Below are 18,723 nucleotides of genomic sequence, written 5' to 3'. Positions count from 1 at the left end.
CTCAATGAAAACAAAATGTTGACATTTAAAAGGCTGATCCTGTAATAGTAGCACTCAAATTAGTGGGGAGGGGAAAGAGGACTGGCCCAGAAGTTTCCTCCTGTTCCTTTGGGCTTCCAGTTCATGAAGAACATATGAAATGCCATGCTGGGTCAGACTAAGGTCCATCGAGCCCAGCATCCTGTCTCAGACTTCAGACAATCCAGGTCTCAAGTATCTAATTCCAAAGACTACCTCCCAGGGATAGAATGGCTTTCCTCAGTCTATCTGGCTAATAAGGTTTTATGGACTTACTACTAGTCGTTTGTCCAGACTTTTTAAACCCCTGCTATGCTAGTTGCCTTGATCCATCCTCTGGCAACAGATTCCACAACTTAACTGTGCAGACTGAAGCACTTTCTATTTGTTTTAAATCTGCTGGTTGCTAGGTATTTTTTGAAAGGGTAAATGACCATCCTTTATTTACCCATTCTGCCCAACTCATGATTTTATAAGCTTCTATAATACCCCCTTCTCAGCCAGCTCTTTTCCAAGCTGAAGAGCCCTAGCCTTCATAGCCTCATCACGGGACAGCCATTCCATCCCTTTATCATTGTCACCTTTGCACCTTTTCTTTTTTGTAATTTAATCTTTATTGAACAAAAAGCATGATTTATATAATTATTCAAAGATAGAAATGGCAAAACTTAAAATATAAACTGAATTCCATTCGAGATCCAAATTTTCCTTTGTTCAGACCTCCCACATATTCCCTGAACGCCTCCTTCCCACCCACCCCCTTTAACCTAACTTTCCCCATGGTTTTCCATCTAGTGCATGAGTCCCAGATCTTGACAAATCAGTCTAACTGGTTTGGTTTTTTGTTTTGGTTTTTTTTTTACTGTTGTAAGCTTATCCATATAATACACCCTATCAATCCTAGCACAAATATTTTGCAGTGTCTTATATACTCCTTCCGCCATCACAATGCCAACTCACATCTCGCTGCTGTTACTATATACATCAGTAATCTTTGTATATACTCGTTCCCCTCCCTCCTCTGCCAGTAAATCAAACAAATATCTTCGGAAACTGACTCACTTTCACCCCCATAACAACATCAAATAAGCCCATGACTTCATCCCACAACTTACTAAACCTTGGGCATTCCTATCATGAGTGGAAGAAAGTTCCCACTATACCACAACCTTTCCAACGCCCATCACTCTCCACTGGTTTAATTTAATGGATACAAGCCGGGGACAGGAACCACCTATAGAGCACCTTATAACCATTTTCTTTTATAGCTGAACATACTGACCATTTACCCACTCATCTTCATCCAGGCACTCGTGCAGATCGCTTTCCCAAGCGTTCTGATACAGAGAATTGTGTTTTAACTCAGTATTCAATAGCACATGTATGCTTGAAATTGATCTCTGCACATGATCAGCCTGGTCATACCCTTTTTTGAGCTCCCGACACCTTTGCACCTTTTCAATCTGAACCAGCCTTCATTAGGCTATGGTGCCATGGCTTTCATGCACAACCACCCAAGAATTTTTCCCTGTTTTATCATCATCTCATTCCCAACTCATATGGCGGAGTCATTGCAGTGATTATCTTCTGACAGGGACCACGCACCAGGGATCCTCCAGAATATGAATTCATGGACTAAATTCATGGACTAAATTCATGGACTAAATTCATGGACTAAATTCATGGACTAAATTCATGGACTAAATTCATGGACTCTAATTTGTCACTTTCGTTTAACCTCTCAATGTAAATCGCTATATGAAGCGATAGTTTTCTGTTTTCATGTTTAAGTATTTGTTACTTAGTTTTTAACATGTTCAATGTAAACCGCTAAATGAAGCGATAGTTACCGTTCCTTGTAAACCGGGGTGATATGTATATTATACAGGAACCTCCGGTATATAAAACCTTTAATTAAATAAATAAATAAATAAATAAATAAATCTGACCATTAGACACTGCGTGTCTATAGCATTCCCAGTCAAACTAATGTTTAAAAAACAAGTTCATTAAGAAACTTTTAGATGGGAAGTAAATATTTCCAACACATAAGAGTTGATGTAAAACAGGATAATTATTTACATGCAAATTGTGTTTTCCAGAGGTAGCATGTTCAGAGATTTAAACTGATAGGCCATGTGACTTATGTGCTGTCCTGAGAACTTCAAAAGTTGGAATTCTAGCTCAGAAGTCTGCTTAGCAACCAATTGTTAATTTGCAGCAACAGTCACGGCGTGCCGTTCACAAGTTGTTTATATATTTGTTGTTTAGAATAGTATGGAACCAATTCAGGGATGTGGCTATGGGAAATGGTTTATGTTTATAAATGGTATGCTAGTTAACATTAGTGAATGGGATTAAAGGATAGATGTTTACAGGGAAGAAAAGGAAAAAAAGCTAAAATCTGTCTAGTGAGACTGGAAAGAGACTGTGGAAGAATAGACAATTAGTGTTCATAAATAAACACTTTCTCATATGTAGCATTAAATCAGTTTTTAGATCTATTGGGAGGAAGTAAGATCTTTTGTGGGAAATGCAGGGTTAAAAGAAAGGTTGAAAAGAGTCCTCTTACAGATCTTCTGAAGGCAATTCTTTGGGCCAAAAGTTATTCTAGTGTAATTTTACTGTTCATTTGTTCTGGAATGATTCAACTGCAGAAACTGCAAATGATTTGGTGTTAGGTTGGTCTGATACTAAAAAGTATTTATACAATATAATCTATATTGTACAATATGGTAACAGTATTCTCCCAAACAAGTTCATATCTTATTCAAAATGAATATCGAAAAAATTCTTAATAAAAATACATGTGCACAAAAAAAACCAACAAAAACTATTGGTCATGTTGAAGCATAGTCAGACATCATAAAAAAAAAAGATCAAAGATGCTTTAGGAATACTGATCAAATCCAATTGCAGTGAATTACCAATGAAGTGCTGCCAGACTAAGGCCAACTTAAGACTGAAGCATAAATGAGATAAGCACTCCTGAGGCACTGATCCGTAGATGTACTCTTGCAATGTCAGAGAAGTTATAAGCTACCAAAGACAACTCAAAGTGCTAAATAAGATAACCTCTTCAGTCTATCTTAGCAAAAAAATAAAACAAACCGAGAGAACACCGAACTCCACGGGGTGGCGGGCAGGTTTCCTGTCCTAGGAGAACACTTGTTACAGGTAAGCGACTCCGCTTTCTCCTAGAACAAGCAGGATGATAGTCCTCACAGATTGTTGAATGCCAAGCTATCAGCTGCCCCGGCAATAACAGAACCCACAACACTTAACCACGTACTAACCGGCACAAAAGAAGTGCTGAGGGTGAGAACAGAAGACAGCACAAACCAGACACTGAGGACGACAGACTAGCCAAAGGTAATCATGTTGACCATCCTTGTCCAAACAGTAATGGGCGGCAAACGTGCAGGGAGCTCCACATCGCAGCCTTGCAGATCTCAGCAATGGGGACCAGATGAAAGTGTGCCACAGACGCTGCCATGGCCCCAAGTGCACTTTGACGCAGCCTTCAAGCGGAAGGCCTGCCTGCTTGTAGCAGAAGGATATACAGTCCGCCAACCAGTTGGAGAGGGTCTGCATACCTATCACAATGCCAAGTCTGTTCTTACCAAAGGAGACAGAGTCGCACTGACTGCCTGTGAGCCACTGTGCGCTCAAGATAAAAGGCAAAAGCAAGCTTGCAGTCCAGGCTGTGCAGAGCCCGTTCACCCTGGTGGGAATGGGGCCTTGAAGACGATGGACTGATTGAGATGAGTGAGTGTGCAAAACCACCCTGTCATTAAAGAATTTCATATAGGGTAGATTCGTCACTAACACCTGAAGCTTGCTGACCCTGTGAGCAGAGGTGACTGCAACAAGGAAAATTACTTTACAGGTGAGATGTTTAAGCTTGCAGGAGCATATAGGCTTGAACGGCGGCCACATGAGCCATGCTAGTACCATGTCCCAGAGGATGCAGAGGGGGCTTTAGTTGCAATAGGCCCCTCATGAAGCGGCCCACCAAGGGCTGCACAGAAATGGGTGTACCACTTATCCCCCGGTGATAAGTGTTGATAACACTCAGGTGGACTGATCGAGGTGGTCTGTAGCCCAGACTCAGAGGGACCACAAATAGTCTAAGTCACGGAGCGGGGCATGAGAAAGGGTCTAGGCTCTTCGCCCCACACCAGAAGGAGAACCTCTTCCATGTCAACCGGTAAGACTTCCTGATGGAAGACTTCCGGGAAGTCACCAGTACCTGCAATAGAATCAAAGAGGTTGAAGGACTGCAAGACTACCCTTTTCAACATCCAGGCAGAGAGGATCAGCGACCGGAGGTTCAAGTGGCACAATCTGCCCTGACCCTGTGTGATCAGGTCGAGGGAGGTGCCCAGACGTATGGGCTCCCGGATCAATAAGTCGTGCAGGATCGGGAACCAGACTTGTCGTGGCCAGTATGGGACAACCAGAATCACTGTGCCCCTGCCCTGCTGGAGATTCACGAGAATCTTCCCCACCAGTGGAAAAGGAAGATAGGTGTACAGTAGGCCCTTGCCCCAAAATCGGGCAAAGGCATCCGAGGCTGGGTCCCCATCCTCCCTGTACAGGGAGCAGAAGTGGATCATTTTGTAATTCCGGGGAGAGGCAAAGGGATCCACATCCGGAATAGCCCACAGGCAGAAGATTCCATCCGTAACTGTCGAGTTGAGTGAGCATTCGTGTCCGACTCAGGCGATCTGCCATCACATTCTCAGTCCCTGCAAGGTAAACTGCTTCCAAGAGCATGTCCTTAGTCAGGGCCCAGACCCAAATCTGTACCGCCTCCTGGCAAAGCAGGAAGGAGCCCATGCCTCCCTGCTTATGTACCACATCACAACTTGGTTGCCGGTCTGGATCAAAACCACCTTGTGGGCAAGGTGATCTTGGCATGTCGAGAGGGTGTACCGGATCACTCGCAGCTCCAGGAAATTTGTCAACATGCCTCCTGCTCTGACCACATGCCTTGCATGTGGATACTGCCCACATCTGCTCCCCAGCCCAAGGTGGGGGCATCGGTGGTCAGCACCACCTGGGGGGGGATGGTACTTGGAAGGGAAGGCCTCTTTCCAAGTTGATCAGTTTCTCCCACCAGAAGAGGGAGGCCTGGAGCGACGAGGTAATCTGCATTGGCGCCGACATGTCCTGGGTGGCCTGGAGCCACAGAGCACATTGGCTACTGCACTACCCGCATGGCTAGCCGAGCAAGTGGAGTGATATGAACAGACACTGCCATGTGGCCCAGCAAGCGGAGCAGTACCCAGGCAGAAACCGTCCGACGCGAGATGTGCCTAGCAGAGTCCCAATAAATGCCAGCTGCTGGAACAGGCTCAAATGAGATTTCGGTAGATTGATCACGAACCCCAGTGACTGTAGCACTTGGTTGTGAAACGGAGTGAGTGCAGAGCACCCTCCTGTGTAGTGCTCCTGATGAGCCAGTCGTCCAGGTAGGGGACTGGCTGTGCAGGTGTGCCCCCACTACTGCCAGATATTTTGTGAAGACCCGTGGGGCTGAGGTAAGGCCAAATGGCAGCACCGGTATTGGCCCACTAGGAAGCGAAGATACTTTCTGTGAGGTGGGAATATGGCTATATGGGAATAAGGGTCCTTCAGATCGAGAGCAGAGCCAGTCTCCTTTGTGAAGGAGAGGTATCAGGGAGCCCAAGGATACCATCTTTAAGCGTTTTCGCTGAAAGAACCTGTTTAAGGCTCTGAGGTCGATAATGGGCTGGAGGCCACCTGTTTATTTTGGCATCAGAAAATACCTCGAGTAGAATCCCTGACCCTGCTGGGAGCGGGGCACGGGTTAGACAGCACCGGCTTCTAACAAGGCTGAGAGTTCCAAGTAGGAGACTGACCGATGTCCCGAGGGGTCCCACAGTGAGAGTGGCAGAGAATCCACTGGGACAGTTTTGAAATTCAGGCGGTAACTGTTGCATGATGGCCAGAACCTGGCAGTCTATGGTAATAGGTGCCCAGCATTCTGCGAACAGACACAGTCAGCCTCCAACCAGTGGGCAAGGATCTGTAGGCACCAGAAGGTGATATCCGCTCTCTCGCCGCCAGTCAAAAGCCCACAGCTGGGCTGTGGTGTGGGTTGGGGCCTAGAGGCACATTGTTGGCAAGTCTGGAGGGTAGTATCTTCTCTGGCGACAATCCCTTATCAAGTGTCCTTTCTGTGTAGTTAAAACGTGGATGAGACTGGAATCTGGAACCCGGGTCCAAAGGCAGAGCCCCCTATCTCGGAGGTTAGTTGCTGAAGTCCTCTGTCTCTTCTGTACCACACCAGAGCACTGTTATGGTTTGTGTCTCCAAGCTCCTTATGCCAGCAGGCATTGACTGGGCCTGGTGGAAGGCTTCCATCACTTCCAGAGCCCTCTCAAGGGTAAGCCTGGTATGTTGGCAGACCCAATTCCACATGGGCTGGTCCAGGCACTGGCCCAGGAATATTTGATGAACCATTTCCAGTCCTGACCTTGCCCCTAGCTGGAGCCACTTCCACCCAACATCTTTCAAACAAACAATGAAAGGTTTCTGGACTCTCCCCAGGCAGTAGAGCCGCCCGTCAGAACTGCTGTCAATACTATTCTGGTGAGTACCCCACTCTCTGTAGTACAGTGGCCTTGACATCCTCATAGGAAGCCCTCCCATCTGGATTAGCAGCCTGGAACACCGCTCGACTTTTGTCTGTGAGCAAATTAGCCAAGTAAAAGTTGTCTAGCCAGTCTCTGGCCAGGCCAACAGACAGGCAGTAAGATCAAAGTTCTTCAGAAAAACCTCTGGGTCCGGTCCTCCCTTCATCTTAAATAGGATATGCGAAGGTAAAGGTGCCAGTCTTAACTCAGCTAGCAGGGTCTCTGCTAGCTGAGTTAAGACTGTGCTTTGTTGTATTAATTGGTCTTGTAGCCGCTGCTGTTTATTTGTGTTTGTACAGTGTATTACCTGCTCCATTTTATCTCCCTTTGGAGCCAGCTCCCAAATTGATAACTCACACCAGACAGAGAAAAACACACTGGCTGGCCTGTCTGCGTAACTTACTACTTGACCCTTGACTGCTCAGGCAAGGATAGTCCCCTTGGCTTGCTGTAGTAGAAATTGTAGTTAAAAGGGTCCAAGGGGAAAAAAAACAAAACACACACACACACACACTGCAAGCATTTTTTTTTCTTCTTGGCTATGGGATTTTACTTCTGCTTCCCGCTTAAGCAAAAAAAAAAAAAAAATCCCACAACTGACCACATGCAGCATATATGGGCCAGCTGCAGCCACAGGACACTTTCAGGAACATAAGACTTGGCTAACTTGATTTAGGTGCAAATATTTACAGTGTGTCAATAGTGCATAAATCAAAGTAACAGCTCACCTTTCATCAGGCACACATATTAAGTAGACATACAGCATATGAATATCCCACAGCTCCTCAGGCTCCTCAAGCTCCCTAGGCCTGGGCTCCTATGGCAGGGTAGAGGGAACTTCCCTTCACCCAGATTCCCTTTAGCCTTAAGGAAGGCCTGGGTTAAAAGCCTAAACTTGTCTCCTTAAGGAAGAATGAGGGAGTTTTTTGTATACTCAGTTAAATTGCACTGGAGAACATACAGAGAAGGGTGAATAGAATGATAAAGGGGAATGAACAGCTCTCTTATGAGGAAAGGCTAAAGAGATTAGGACTGATCAGCTTGGAGAAGAGGTTGCTGAGGAGAGATGACAAATCTATAAAATCATGAAAGGAGTTGAACAGGTAAATGTGAATCGGTTATTTACTTTCACATAACAAAGATTAGGGGTCACTCCATGAAGTTAGCAAGTAGCACATTTAAAACAAATGAGAAAATTCTCTCTCTCAATGCACAGTTAAGCTCTGGAATTCATTGCCAAAGGATGTGGTTAAGGCAGTTAGTACAGCTGGGTTTAAAAAAGATTTGCATAAATTCCGGGAACAGATGTCCATAAACTATTAATCAAAAGCCTGCCTGTACCTACAGGAATTTGTAGTAGACACCACAGTTTAACAAATAATGGCAGAAGTTAAATACTAGTAGCTAACATTCTATTGCTTTCCCTGATTTATTTTATTGACCTTGTAAAAACATGAGTATATTTGTATTGTGTATATTATGCTTGCAAACTGCTACAATTTTTTTATATTTGACCGATGTTCGATAATTCAGGTCCCTGTTCTAAACTGTACTTTGGAAAAACTTCCCGAATGGTTAAGACCCGAATTATCGAACATCGATCAAATATAAAAAATTGCAGAGAAAACGCTCCGTTGGTGGAACACTGGGTCTAGTACTCTCATACATTATCTGATTTAACGTTTTTCGTAATCAATGTGGTTCGACTGCCTGCACGGGGGGAAGGGGGGGAGGATTAACCTGAGATGCTACTTAAAAAAAAAAGAACAAAAAATGGATTTTCTTTTTAGACTCTGTAATACCGAATGGTTTGAATTGCTAATTAGAGTGGAATCTTTTCACCTAAGTCGTGCCGGCTGGTATTTGATTGGTTACCCATTCCTGCTTTCTGATTGGTTAGTGGCTTTGCGCCAAAATTCCCTGTTTAAATCACTACCTCTCCGTAAATTCCTTGCACTCCCTGCTACCTGTTACACTGTATAGAGAAAGGTACGTCTTGTAACATTTATAGTTTGGCTTATGACTTCCAGTTAAAGTTTTGGTATAACATGTTTGCGCGTTTGTTATGATTACCTGTCTATGTCTTTGTCGGCTACAGTCCATTTTATCAGTATGGTCCTTTTGAATGGTGATTATTTACATTTGTTTTTACAGAACTAATTCCTATCTGTGCTGTCCCTCCCGACGCAGCCAGTTTGGCGAAACACGGGGTCCGTGTCGGGGGACCCGTGGAATTGCATTGAAATATTCTTGCATTTAAACAGTGGAGTTGCCATATTCAAAAATTAAAAATATTTAATGCAAAAAAACCTTCGGACCTACAAGAGTGTTTTGTCTGTGCTTGTCGTACATAAACTTGAAAAGATAAGTGTCATTCAGAAAGACAGTGGCAGAAGAATACATCAGAACAGAACCATTTATGCTGCAAAACTAGTATTAATCTTTATTCTGCAGAATTAAATTTATCACGAAAGAATTAAATTGGCATCTGCTGCCCTAAACTATTCCAACTCATCTCAATTTTCCAATAAGAGCAGGATTTAACTAATAGAAGATTTTTCTAACAGTATTTGACTATATATATATATATATATATATATATATATTTTATTTTTTTTTTTTAGAAAAAGGTGGAAAATTTGAAATGAATTTCCTCCCTCTGTATGGGGGTGTAGCAAGGATGTTTTTGAGGAGAGAATGAGTGATGTGGACCCTACAAGCTTATACCATTAAGTAAGATGGCTTCTTTTAGGAAAATCTACCTATTGAGATTAGAAGACAGACATTTGCTACCATGGAAAATAGTACTTCCTCAGTTATTCCAATGCTCACATACCTAGTAATGAACACCAAACTGGGTCTTTCTAGGTATCTTCTGTCTATAGTGAACTAGTTTAACCAGGGATATTTGCTGCCTAAACTTAAACAGGCTGAGGTCCAGCTTTTGTTAAGAAATATTTCCAATGAATCCTAACTACAGTTCTAGTTCAAACCTCCCTTTTGTTGAAAAGATTTTTGCAAAGACCGTGGCACAGCACTTACTCCTATTTCTTTAGAAAATGAATGTCTTCCATCCTCATCAATCGGGCCAAAGTACAGAGCATGCACTATTGGCTTTTACAAATAAGGTCGTATGTAAATCCAGTTTTGGAAAGGATGCTCTGGATTTGTATTGACATGAGCTTGGCCTTTTAATAAAGTGGACCATCAGATCCTCCTTCACAGATTATCAAATTCAGAGATAAGAGGAAGCTTTTCTTGATATGTGCTCTTAGCAAGTCTGCTGGTATTCAAAGACATCTGAGCCTAGAAACTAACTTTATGGGGTGCCACAATATTCGGTTCTAGCACTAGTTTTAACATCTATATAGCTACTTGTTCAAACTATGTTCAGATAATTGCTATTTATGATTCAAGGTGCCAGGTGGATTTGGTGAATTTAAATATTTGCCTAGACAAGACTGTTTCCTGGCTTACCACTCAAACTTAAGATCAATCCATCTAAACCAGAAACCTTGGCTAAGTCGAAAGAACAAAACCTGTACCGGCATACCTAGGACAGCAGGTGTTAAAATTCCCATCAAAGATATAGTTACATTTGGAGTCGAATCGGACTCTAATTTAACACATGTCTAACCATCTCTCCTCCATAGTTCTTTGTTTTATGGGAATACCCGATTTACAAACTGATTCATGCACTTGTACTCTCCAGGATTGTTTTTAAAACTACCTCTTAACATTAGGAGGAAACTGGTCCAAGTGATTCAATCATGAATCTATTATTTATGAAGCTACACAGGCATTCTATTTATGTCATGTAAAATTTAAAATTGTGTTTGTTTTTGGGGTTTTTTTTAACCTTGGCTAGAGGTCACCCAAAGTATCTGTGTGGTCTATTAATTTCATATACATCAGTTCATACCTTATACTCAGGGCATAAAGACTTAGGATACCACTCCCCTCAGAATTAAAACTTGAAATCACCAGTTACACTTTGTTCTATCAAGCCCCCAATATTATGGAATGCTTTGTCCCTTGCTGGAGAGAAACAGACTAATTTAAGTATAGGAGGAATATTAAGGCCTAGCTCTTTAACCAAGCATTTGAGGATTGTTAGTGGATATATTTCTAGCTAGTTAGAAGACAGTTTACTATGATTTAACTCCTCTTCGCTGCTCAGGCTTTTTCTATTAATTTATATTATCCTCTGTTTTTCTGTTATGCTTTATGTTATTTAATTTACTAGTCTATGGTTGTTTAGTTATGGCTTTATGTGAATGTAGAATTATGAAAAATATTTAATAGTTTTATATTGTTTGGTTATGGTTTTATTTTTTTGCGTGGAGTTGTTTGAAAATTACTATTCTTAATGTGATTGTATTGTAAACAACTAATTACTATAGAAAGGTGGTATAGCAAGACTAAATAAACCATGCTCTCTCCGATCTAATCAAAAATCTCATCCCAGGTATTAGCTGTGGTTTTGGGGTTCTCTGCTGCCAAGGATGAGCCAAGGACCATGTTGCTGAACGGATTGAGGGGGCACAGGACAATGTCTCCTCAACTGATATTAATGCCTCCTCAGCACCACACTGATACCTCCTGGTTGAGGAGGGTGGATCTGGAGTGGCAGTGGAGAGGATCTGAACCACCAGCAGTAGTCTAATTTGAGCCCTTGCTTCCTTGACCTTATCTTCAAAGATATCTCCATTGCAAGGCATGTCAGTGAGTCTTTCCTGGACATCCTATCATAGAACACTAGGCAGGTTTTGAGCATAGCGCCCTAAAAAACCTCTCTCCCAATCAAGTCCAAGGTATGAGAATCCCATCCCCAAGAGATTAGGGGGGACAAAGGAATAGGTTCTAGACCTCTTGACCTTCTTGAGAATGGATTCGACCACTTGTCAGGCAGCTGCAGCTTCTCAAACCCAGGGGGCTTTTGGACACAATAAATCATATTCACCTTATTAAACAGAGACAGAGGGGTTTCCTAATTCTTATCTCTGCCGCCTGAAGGATCTCATCGATAGGCACAGCCACAATATCCTTTGAGGGTTTTATGAACTGAAGAATGTCAAGCATCTTTGAACAATATAAATGGAATGGTGTTCACCACACTCTTAAAAATCAGTGAAGGAGAGATCCTCCAGGGGAGATCATCTACTTTCCTGTGGAGGAGAGAGGGTAGACAGAAGACCTGTACACCCCTTCAGATTGGAGAAATCCTTGGATCTATAGCCATATACCCAGGAGTATTCAGAGTCTGATCCAAACTGGTTTGTTGGAGATATGAACAAGGCCTTTTGAGAAAGAGCATCACTTGTCTGTTGTAAAAATATAAGTATGTGAAAATCCAATTCAAATGTAAGAATGAGCCAACAATCCTTAAACATAGGCTCTAAGCACTGCTTATTAGAAGATGACTACTAACCTTTGTCCTTGCTACTAAAGCAGGTATTTTGATAAACCATTCAACTAAAAAAATGCATTTTTCTCTGGGATCCTTCCTGAAGTACAGATAGCACCAGCAAAATAACCCCCATAATATTATGGATCTAGCTAGTAGAGGAGGAGGAAGAGGATATGGCCCCAAGGTACTGCCACTTTCTTCCTACATGGGTGTGCATATGTATGGATGTGAAGGCAAGATCTTCACAAGTCCTTCAACCTGGTTCATGCCCTTCCCTTGAAAAGAGGCAACTAAATTTAAACTCTATATTTTCCCCAAAAACCAGAAAAACCAGGGTTCAAATCCTGACACAGCTTGTGACCTTGGGCAAGTTACTTCACCCTCCATTGTCTGTAGTTCAAACTTAGGGCCTGATTCAGTAAGGCCTTTTTCCCATTGTCTATGGAAGAAAAGCTTAGTGAATCAGGCCCTTAGATTGCAAGCCCTCTGGGGACAGGGAAATACCTACTCTACCCGAATGTAACTTGCTTTGATCTACCAATAAGGTGCGAGATAAACAAATGACCCTGATGAACTCAGCAACTCCTCAAAGCTTTCGCTCCATTAGGCTGGATATCATCATCAATGAAGTGGTTCCCAAGGTCTTTTCCCCTCCAGATATCAGCATTGGGGCACTTGCAGAGATACTGATGATTTGATGCGAGTGCACCAGTGCTCTGCATTTTACAATCCAGGATCTGCTGGACCTGCCCATCCAGTTGTTCCTCAAAAACTGCACTTACCAACACAGCCTGGGAGGCAAGAGAAGAGGCCACATCTTCCTGGGATACCAGAGGTTTATCAGTGGCAGACGCCTGGATCCTAAGACTAAAGCAATTCCCAGAAATGCATGGAGAATGAGCTCTTCTCACCACAATAATGCTTAGGGAGATTAGAGTCTGCTGCTAGAATATCCCCACTGTGTCTATATTGATTTATTGTATGGTGTGAAGGGGTACACAGGAGAAAACCCAAAACCCTTAAAGGACCAGCTTTCAGAGACCTGACCCAGTCAAGCTTAAGCCCAATAGCAGCTAGGAATTCTAGCTCTGGTGAAGTTCCCTAGGGAAAGGGAATAAATAACCAGGCCCTGGGGAAGGAGAAGCACCAGAGAAGGCCTGGGAATTACAGAGCAGTTCAAGACCAAAAAACAGCAAAGGTAAGCAGCGCTGTTTTCTTGCCATTAATACAGTCTGAGAGAACAGCCAGAGTCCAGCCTCAGTCTGTTCTCTGGCCAGCCCACCACGCTCAGTGTCATATGTGGTTATTTAAATAAATATTTCACAAACAGTACTACTTAGTCCATTACAAAGTTCAGTTGTGGCAGAATCACACTTTCCTTTTATTATTGGTCTCTCAATGGCATTGGATCTTAAAGTCAGCCAATATAGCAGGTCAAGTTTGTAGGAAGACTGATAAAAAAAGACCTAGTGAATCATTTTTCTCCCTCAATTTGCCATTAAACAGTGAGTGAACATTTGATAGTCCTTAAACAGCTGCAGCTTACTGCTGAGACAAGACTACTGTCAACTAAATTAAAATCAATTGTGTGATTAGATTTACCCTGTATCTGCAGATTGTGTTCAGGCTGTTTCAGAGTCAGCATCTTCAGAGTAAAAGATTCCCTGCACATGCCAACAAGTAATCAACTAAATAATGAGTAGCTCCAACAAGCTAAATTCCTGAAGAGGAGCTGAGAATTTTAGCAGCTGATGTACCAACAATTTTGGCAAAATACACTATGTTTAAAAGATGGGGGAGAAAAATATGTCTCTACACCACTAATGCTTTTCTGAGGCAAGAAGATATCCCTTTTCTTGATTCCCAGAACTGACACTGCATCAGTAAACTTTAGTTTTTATAGATCTCACCTTCCCAGAAATTCAAGTATTACAATTAAATCAGTCTTGAGAAAAACCTCCAACTTTGTTACTCTTTTAATCCTGCTGCACACATCTAGGTACAGAACTTGTTTCCCTATTAGAGACAGAATTAAATTAAAGCAGATGAGTCCAAACAAGCTAAGTCATGTCATTTGTCAGTTCAAATTCTACCTCCACCTGCTAGGAAGGAAGGTTTACCACAGGGATTAAGCTGTTAATGGTAAAATCTCTCAGAGAAAAAAAAAAAAGACGAGAAAGTTATTTCCTAAGGTACGATTAGATCACTCATTCTCTTCGCCTCCTAAAATGTACCCGCTTTCAATTGCACTCACCAATAGTTCCTTTTCCTGACAAGGGGGGACTAGGCGGTTTTCTGGGTGGGTGGTGTAGTACGTGGAAGACCACCCATCTTCATGCTCTGTGCACTGACCTGTATGAAAGAGGTTGAGGAAAGGGGAAAAATTTCCATTGAGTGTCTCTGTGGGTGGTAAAATTCAAATCAATCAGTGAAAAGTGCCTTTACGAATGAATTCTAGTGCTAAAAAGGGAGGGAGGGAGAGGTAACCTAAAAAAAAAAAAGGTACAGAAAGGCCATGCACTTGATATGCTGTTTCTAATCTGCTTAGTCTGTAGTTGCACTCAAAGGACTCCTCACCTTGTGTGGTTTTAAAAAGATCAAATACCTACAATATATAAAATGCATTTTTTTCTCAGGTCATCACACAAACACTGGATCACTGGTTATAATTTTATATTTAATAATACATGCAATATAGGAGCACAAGTCACAATGACACACAACAGTGTTAATTTTGGAAAACATGAATGAAAAAGCATGAAGGTCGGTATAGAAAAATGCTAAATAAATAAATAACTTACTTATCTGCAGGTATGCAAGATATCATGTCAGTCATTCAAATTTGTCTAAAGTAGAAGGGTCAAATTTAACTAAAATGAAACCAGTGGCTCTACTGCTTGAAGGTATTAAAAGCGTAATTCAATCTACATAGTTTAAGTTTTTAGTTTGCCATATTTATAGGGCCAGTGTTAGTTTTGCTGCTCTGTGCTTCCTCTCTACATATTTTTTTAAACGCTCAATTTTGTTTTTCCAATATCCAACACAATTAAAAAAAAAAAAAAGTCTCTTGCCATCCCCTCTCCTCATCTGTCTCAAATCAGCCATCCATACCCTAACTTACCCACTACCCCCATCCAAGCTAAACAGCCAGCCCACCTGAATTAAATGGGTGGATTGTGGCAAAATAAATACATCAAAAGCAACACAGTGTCCAAGGACCCATGGGGCTGTGCAGTGTCAGTCTCCCTCCTTCCTCATCTTATTGCTGGGCATTCTGCTCTTGGCCTATTCCTCATGATGTGCTCAGCAATGATGAGGGTAGGGAGGTCAAAGGAGAAAACAGGCAGCTGGTAGAGCTGTAATCAGGTGCTAGTTTTACTTTTACTCTGGTGTAAGTGGAGAAAGGTATAAGCCCCTTAAGGGGTTTAATGTTTTCAGCAGCTTCCTTGGCTGCTGGCACAGAATTTTTTTCCTGTTATTCAGAGAGCTTTCAACCCCAGGGTTCAACGGTTGTTGGAAAAAGTTATCTCCTGATGAGTCAGCTGCTGAAATGCATCTGTGCAGGCTAGTACTAAGCTTCCCAAACATTTAGCCAATCTGGCCCCATTTTAGCACTCAAAAATTCACATGGCCCCAGAGCATGACCAAAACAAATTAGCAGGGGTGTGGATCCCCTTCGAACAATCACTCCACTCACCACACTCCAGCTGATCCTCTCTCTCAAACCCCAATCCTTCCAGAAGACCTTCTCTTAACCTCCTTTCCAATAGACCCCCCCCTCTCTCCACCTCTTACATTCCCCAGCTTCTCACTTCCCCATACTACCCCTTCCATCCCCTTTTGCATTCCATCAGCAAATCCTCTATCACCCCCAAGCTCTTTTTATAACCAAATTGCCATTCTCTTCTCCTTGCCCTCCAACCCTTTTCTCACAATCCCCCAAGCTGATTCCCTCTCACCCCAGCTCCTCTCCTCCAATCTTTTCATTCATCCTATTTCACACCCTCCACAGCCAATCCCCTCCTCAAACTCCTCTTGCGCATATGATCCCTCCCTCCACACAGATCCATCTCTAAACATCCCTCTGAGCTAGGATCAGTGGCAACATTTTCTTTTAAGCCACAAGCCAAGCTGGATGACAACTAGTGAGAGAGGGAGGGCTGGCTAATGACAGCGGCTACATTTTTCTCGAGTAGGTTCAGTGGTGGATAAGGAGAGAGGAGCCGTGGCAATCTTAATGGGCTCATTCACACTCAGCCCTCCCTCCCTTCTTGGCTGGTGTGATGTGATCAGTCCTGCTCTGGGTCTGCTCTGCTAAATCTCCCCCCATCCGCTAATGCATCTCTTTGGGAAGTTGTATCTGCTCACTAAGCGCCTGTGGGCTGTAAGGTATGCTTTGATATTAGTGAGGTCTACTCAGGTCACTATAAAACAAACAAAAAAAAACACGAAACAGAATTCAGGTGATTCTAAGATTGGAAAGGAGAAGGACAGTAATGGGCCGAGACCCTGCGCACTACAATAGCAGATTGGACTGCAGCAGCAGTCAGTGCCTATGACTCGAAATTTGAAAAAGTGTTTGGTAAATTAAAGGTTTCTTCTAGGATGTTTACTAGTATGCCACCTAGGACCTTGGCACAGACTGCATATAAATAAAAAAAAAAAAACCTCTCTTAGATTATGAGAAGCATTTCTCCAAAGTGGAACAGAGGGTTTCTGAGTTCAAGATGATCTCCAAGCAGTGACAGGAGGATTAAACATGTTGAAATCAACTGTGCAGAAGTAGGAGGATAAATTAGACAATTCAGAAAACAGCTCGTGTAGAAATAAATTTTAGATTCATTGGCTTACTAGAATCATTAAAAGATAGCAATGTCATTTCCTGGAAACATGGCTCTACTGGGAGCTACGCTTGGAGGACACATTTGGCAGCCTACACATGGAATGGGCCTACACGCAGATATAAATGGGAAGATGTGTGGTCATAGCTCAGATCAAACTTCTCACATAAGACGACAATCCTTTGAGCAATCCAAAATGGTAAAAAGTTGCAGATATAATTCAAATATTCTTGTGTTCCAGGACTATTCTGCATGGTTGTCATCACAGGAGCATGCATTTGACCCGACTTGCTCTAGTTTACATGCATTGGGAGTTCATTTTGCATTACTGTGCCCTGCAGAATATTGATTGTGCTGCTGGAATAAAATTGTTTATATCTACAAATAAAGCATAAACATTTCTCAGAGATGGAAGCCACACAATCTGCAAACCGGAAATGCGAAGATGGACTGACTGTATGAGGAAGCATAAGGAACTTTCCTGTTCTCTTTGCTCCTTGACAGATTGCAATTTCTAGTGGTTAGGCAAACTCTGGGACCTGCACCATTGGGATTGACAAAATTAAGTTTCCATTGGCTGAAATCCAGATGTGGTACTTATTACAAATATTTAGGGAGCTCTTAAACTGTTTTAGACTGCCAGTAGATGAAGTCATGAGGAGTATACTTTATCCAATTTCTTTTTTATATTCTATTTTCATTTCTGGCATACAACTGGATATGCTCCACATCGACTTTACTATCTCCAGTTGTGCGAGCACAGTGCGCGAGCTGCAGTTTACATATAATTACAATTCTAAAAGTCAGCTTCCATTGTGACATGGACAATTTTTCAGGCAACACCCACAGATAGGGTTCACAGAATACATTTCATTAGAATTTTGAGTGCTGCTTGTGTTTCTGGTTAACATAAGCATATGCTCTTTGTGAGTCACTGCTGCATTTGGACCATGAGCTTAATACGGGCTACAGTGTCCACACTACTATAGGGCATGGCATAGGGGGCTTAAGGAATAGAATATGTGCCTTGTAGTTTGAAAACAAGATGTAAATACTCAATTAGGGCTGGCTTGTTCAGATGCACTTAAGCAGCCAACAGCAGGATGGCTCCATTCTGCCTGCTGCTCCATCTCCTCCTTTCCTTCATCAGCTGGCTGGAACTAGCTGTACTAGCTGACCCCTGTACTGGTTCACACCACAGTCCACTAGAAGCGGTTCAATCCTCTAATATCCCTATCCACCACCTCTGCAGTCCCCTCACCCAACCCATTTTACCCCATCTGTGCAGACAAAGTGGCCAAATGGGGTAAGAGCCTTCCCATGGTGTTCCTCACCTGCCTATCGATATTTTAAAATGACACTGAGAAGCACCTAGGGATGGCTCCTGCCCCATTTAGGAATTCTGGCCCTGCAGTTGGGGGAAGATGGGTTGGAGGGGCTGGTTGTCTATTTTCCAATTTTGGATTGTTAGAGTGACTTCTTCCAGTTCTCCAACTTCACCCGCACTGGCTGACTGTAAAACTACCGATGCCCCCACCACCCATCCACAAGCAACTGCATGTGCTGCATACCTGATAGCACTAGGCCTGCACATTTTCTTTTGATATTTCACAATTCACACAAAAATATGGTCTAGTACTTGATTTTCAAATCCTGTCATTAAGCTTTGGCATTACTGCTGTAAATGCAAATCTAATGACAACTTTGTATGCGATGTCTCCCCTCCCATCCAGTAGGAGTCTTTTAAAAGTAAGATTTTGACAGGTGGAGGAAGGCACTTCTACTCTAA

General features: G+C 42.6%; 1 protein-coding gene across 1 annotated transcript in view; it reads right to left on the bottom strand.

Annotated features, from left to right (window-relative positions):
- The window catches only part of ABI2 (abl interactor 2), a 290,182-nt gene that overhangs the window by 95,937 nt on the left and 175,522 nt on the right, over window positions 1-18,723 (bottom strand). The window contains 2 exon segments of the mRNA XM_029606307.1: window positions 14,344-14,387; window positions 14,389-14,445. Of these exon segments, the coding sequence (XP_029462167.1) occupies window positions 14,344-14,387; window positions 14,389-14,445 (101 nt within the window).

Source organism: Rhinatrema bivittatum, chromosome 6 (assembly GCF_901001135.1).
Source record: "Rhinatrema bivittatum chromosome 6, aRhiBiv1.1, whole genome shotgun sequence".
Lineage (NCBI taxonomy): Eukaryota > Metazoa > Chordata > Amphibia > Gymnophiona > Rhinatrematidae > Rhinatrema > Rhinatrema bivittatum.
The sequence above is the reverse complement of the archived record's forward strand: the minus strand, read 5'-3'. Positions and strand labels throughout refer to the sequence as shown.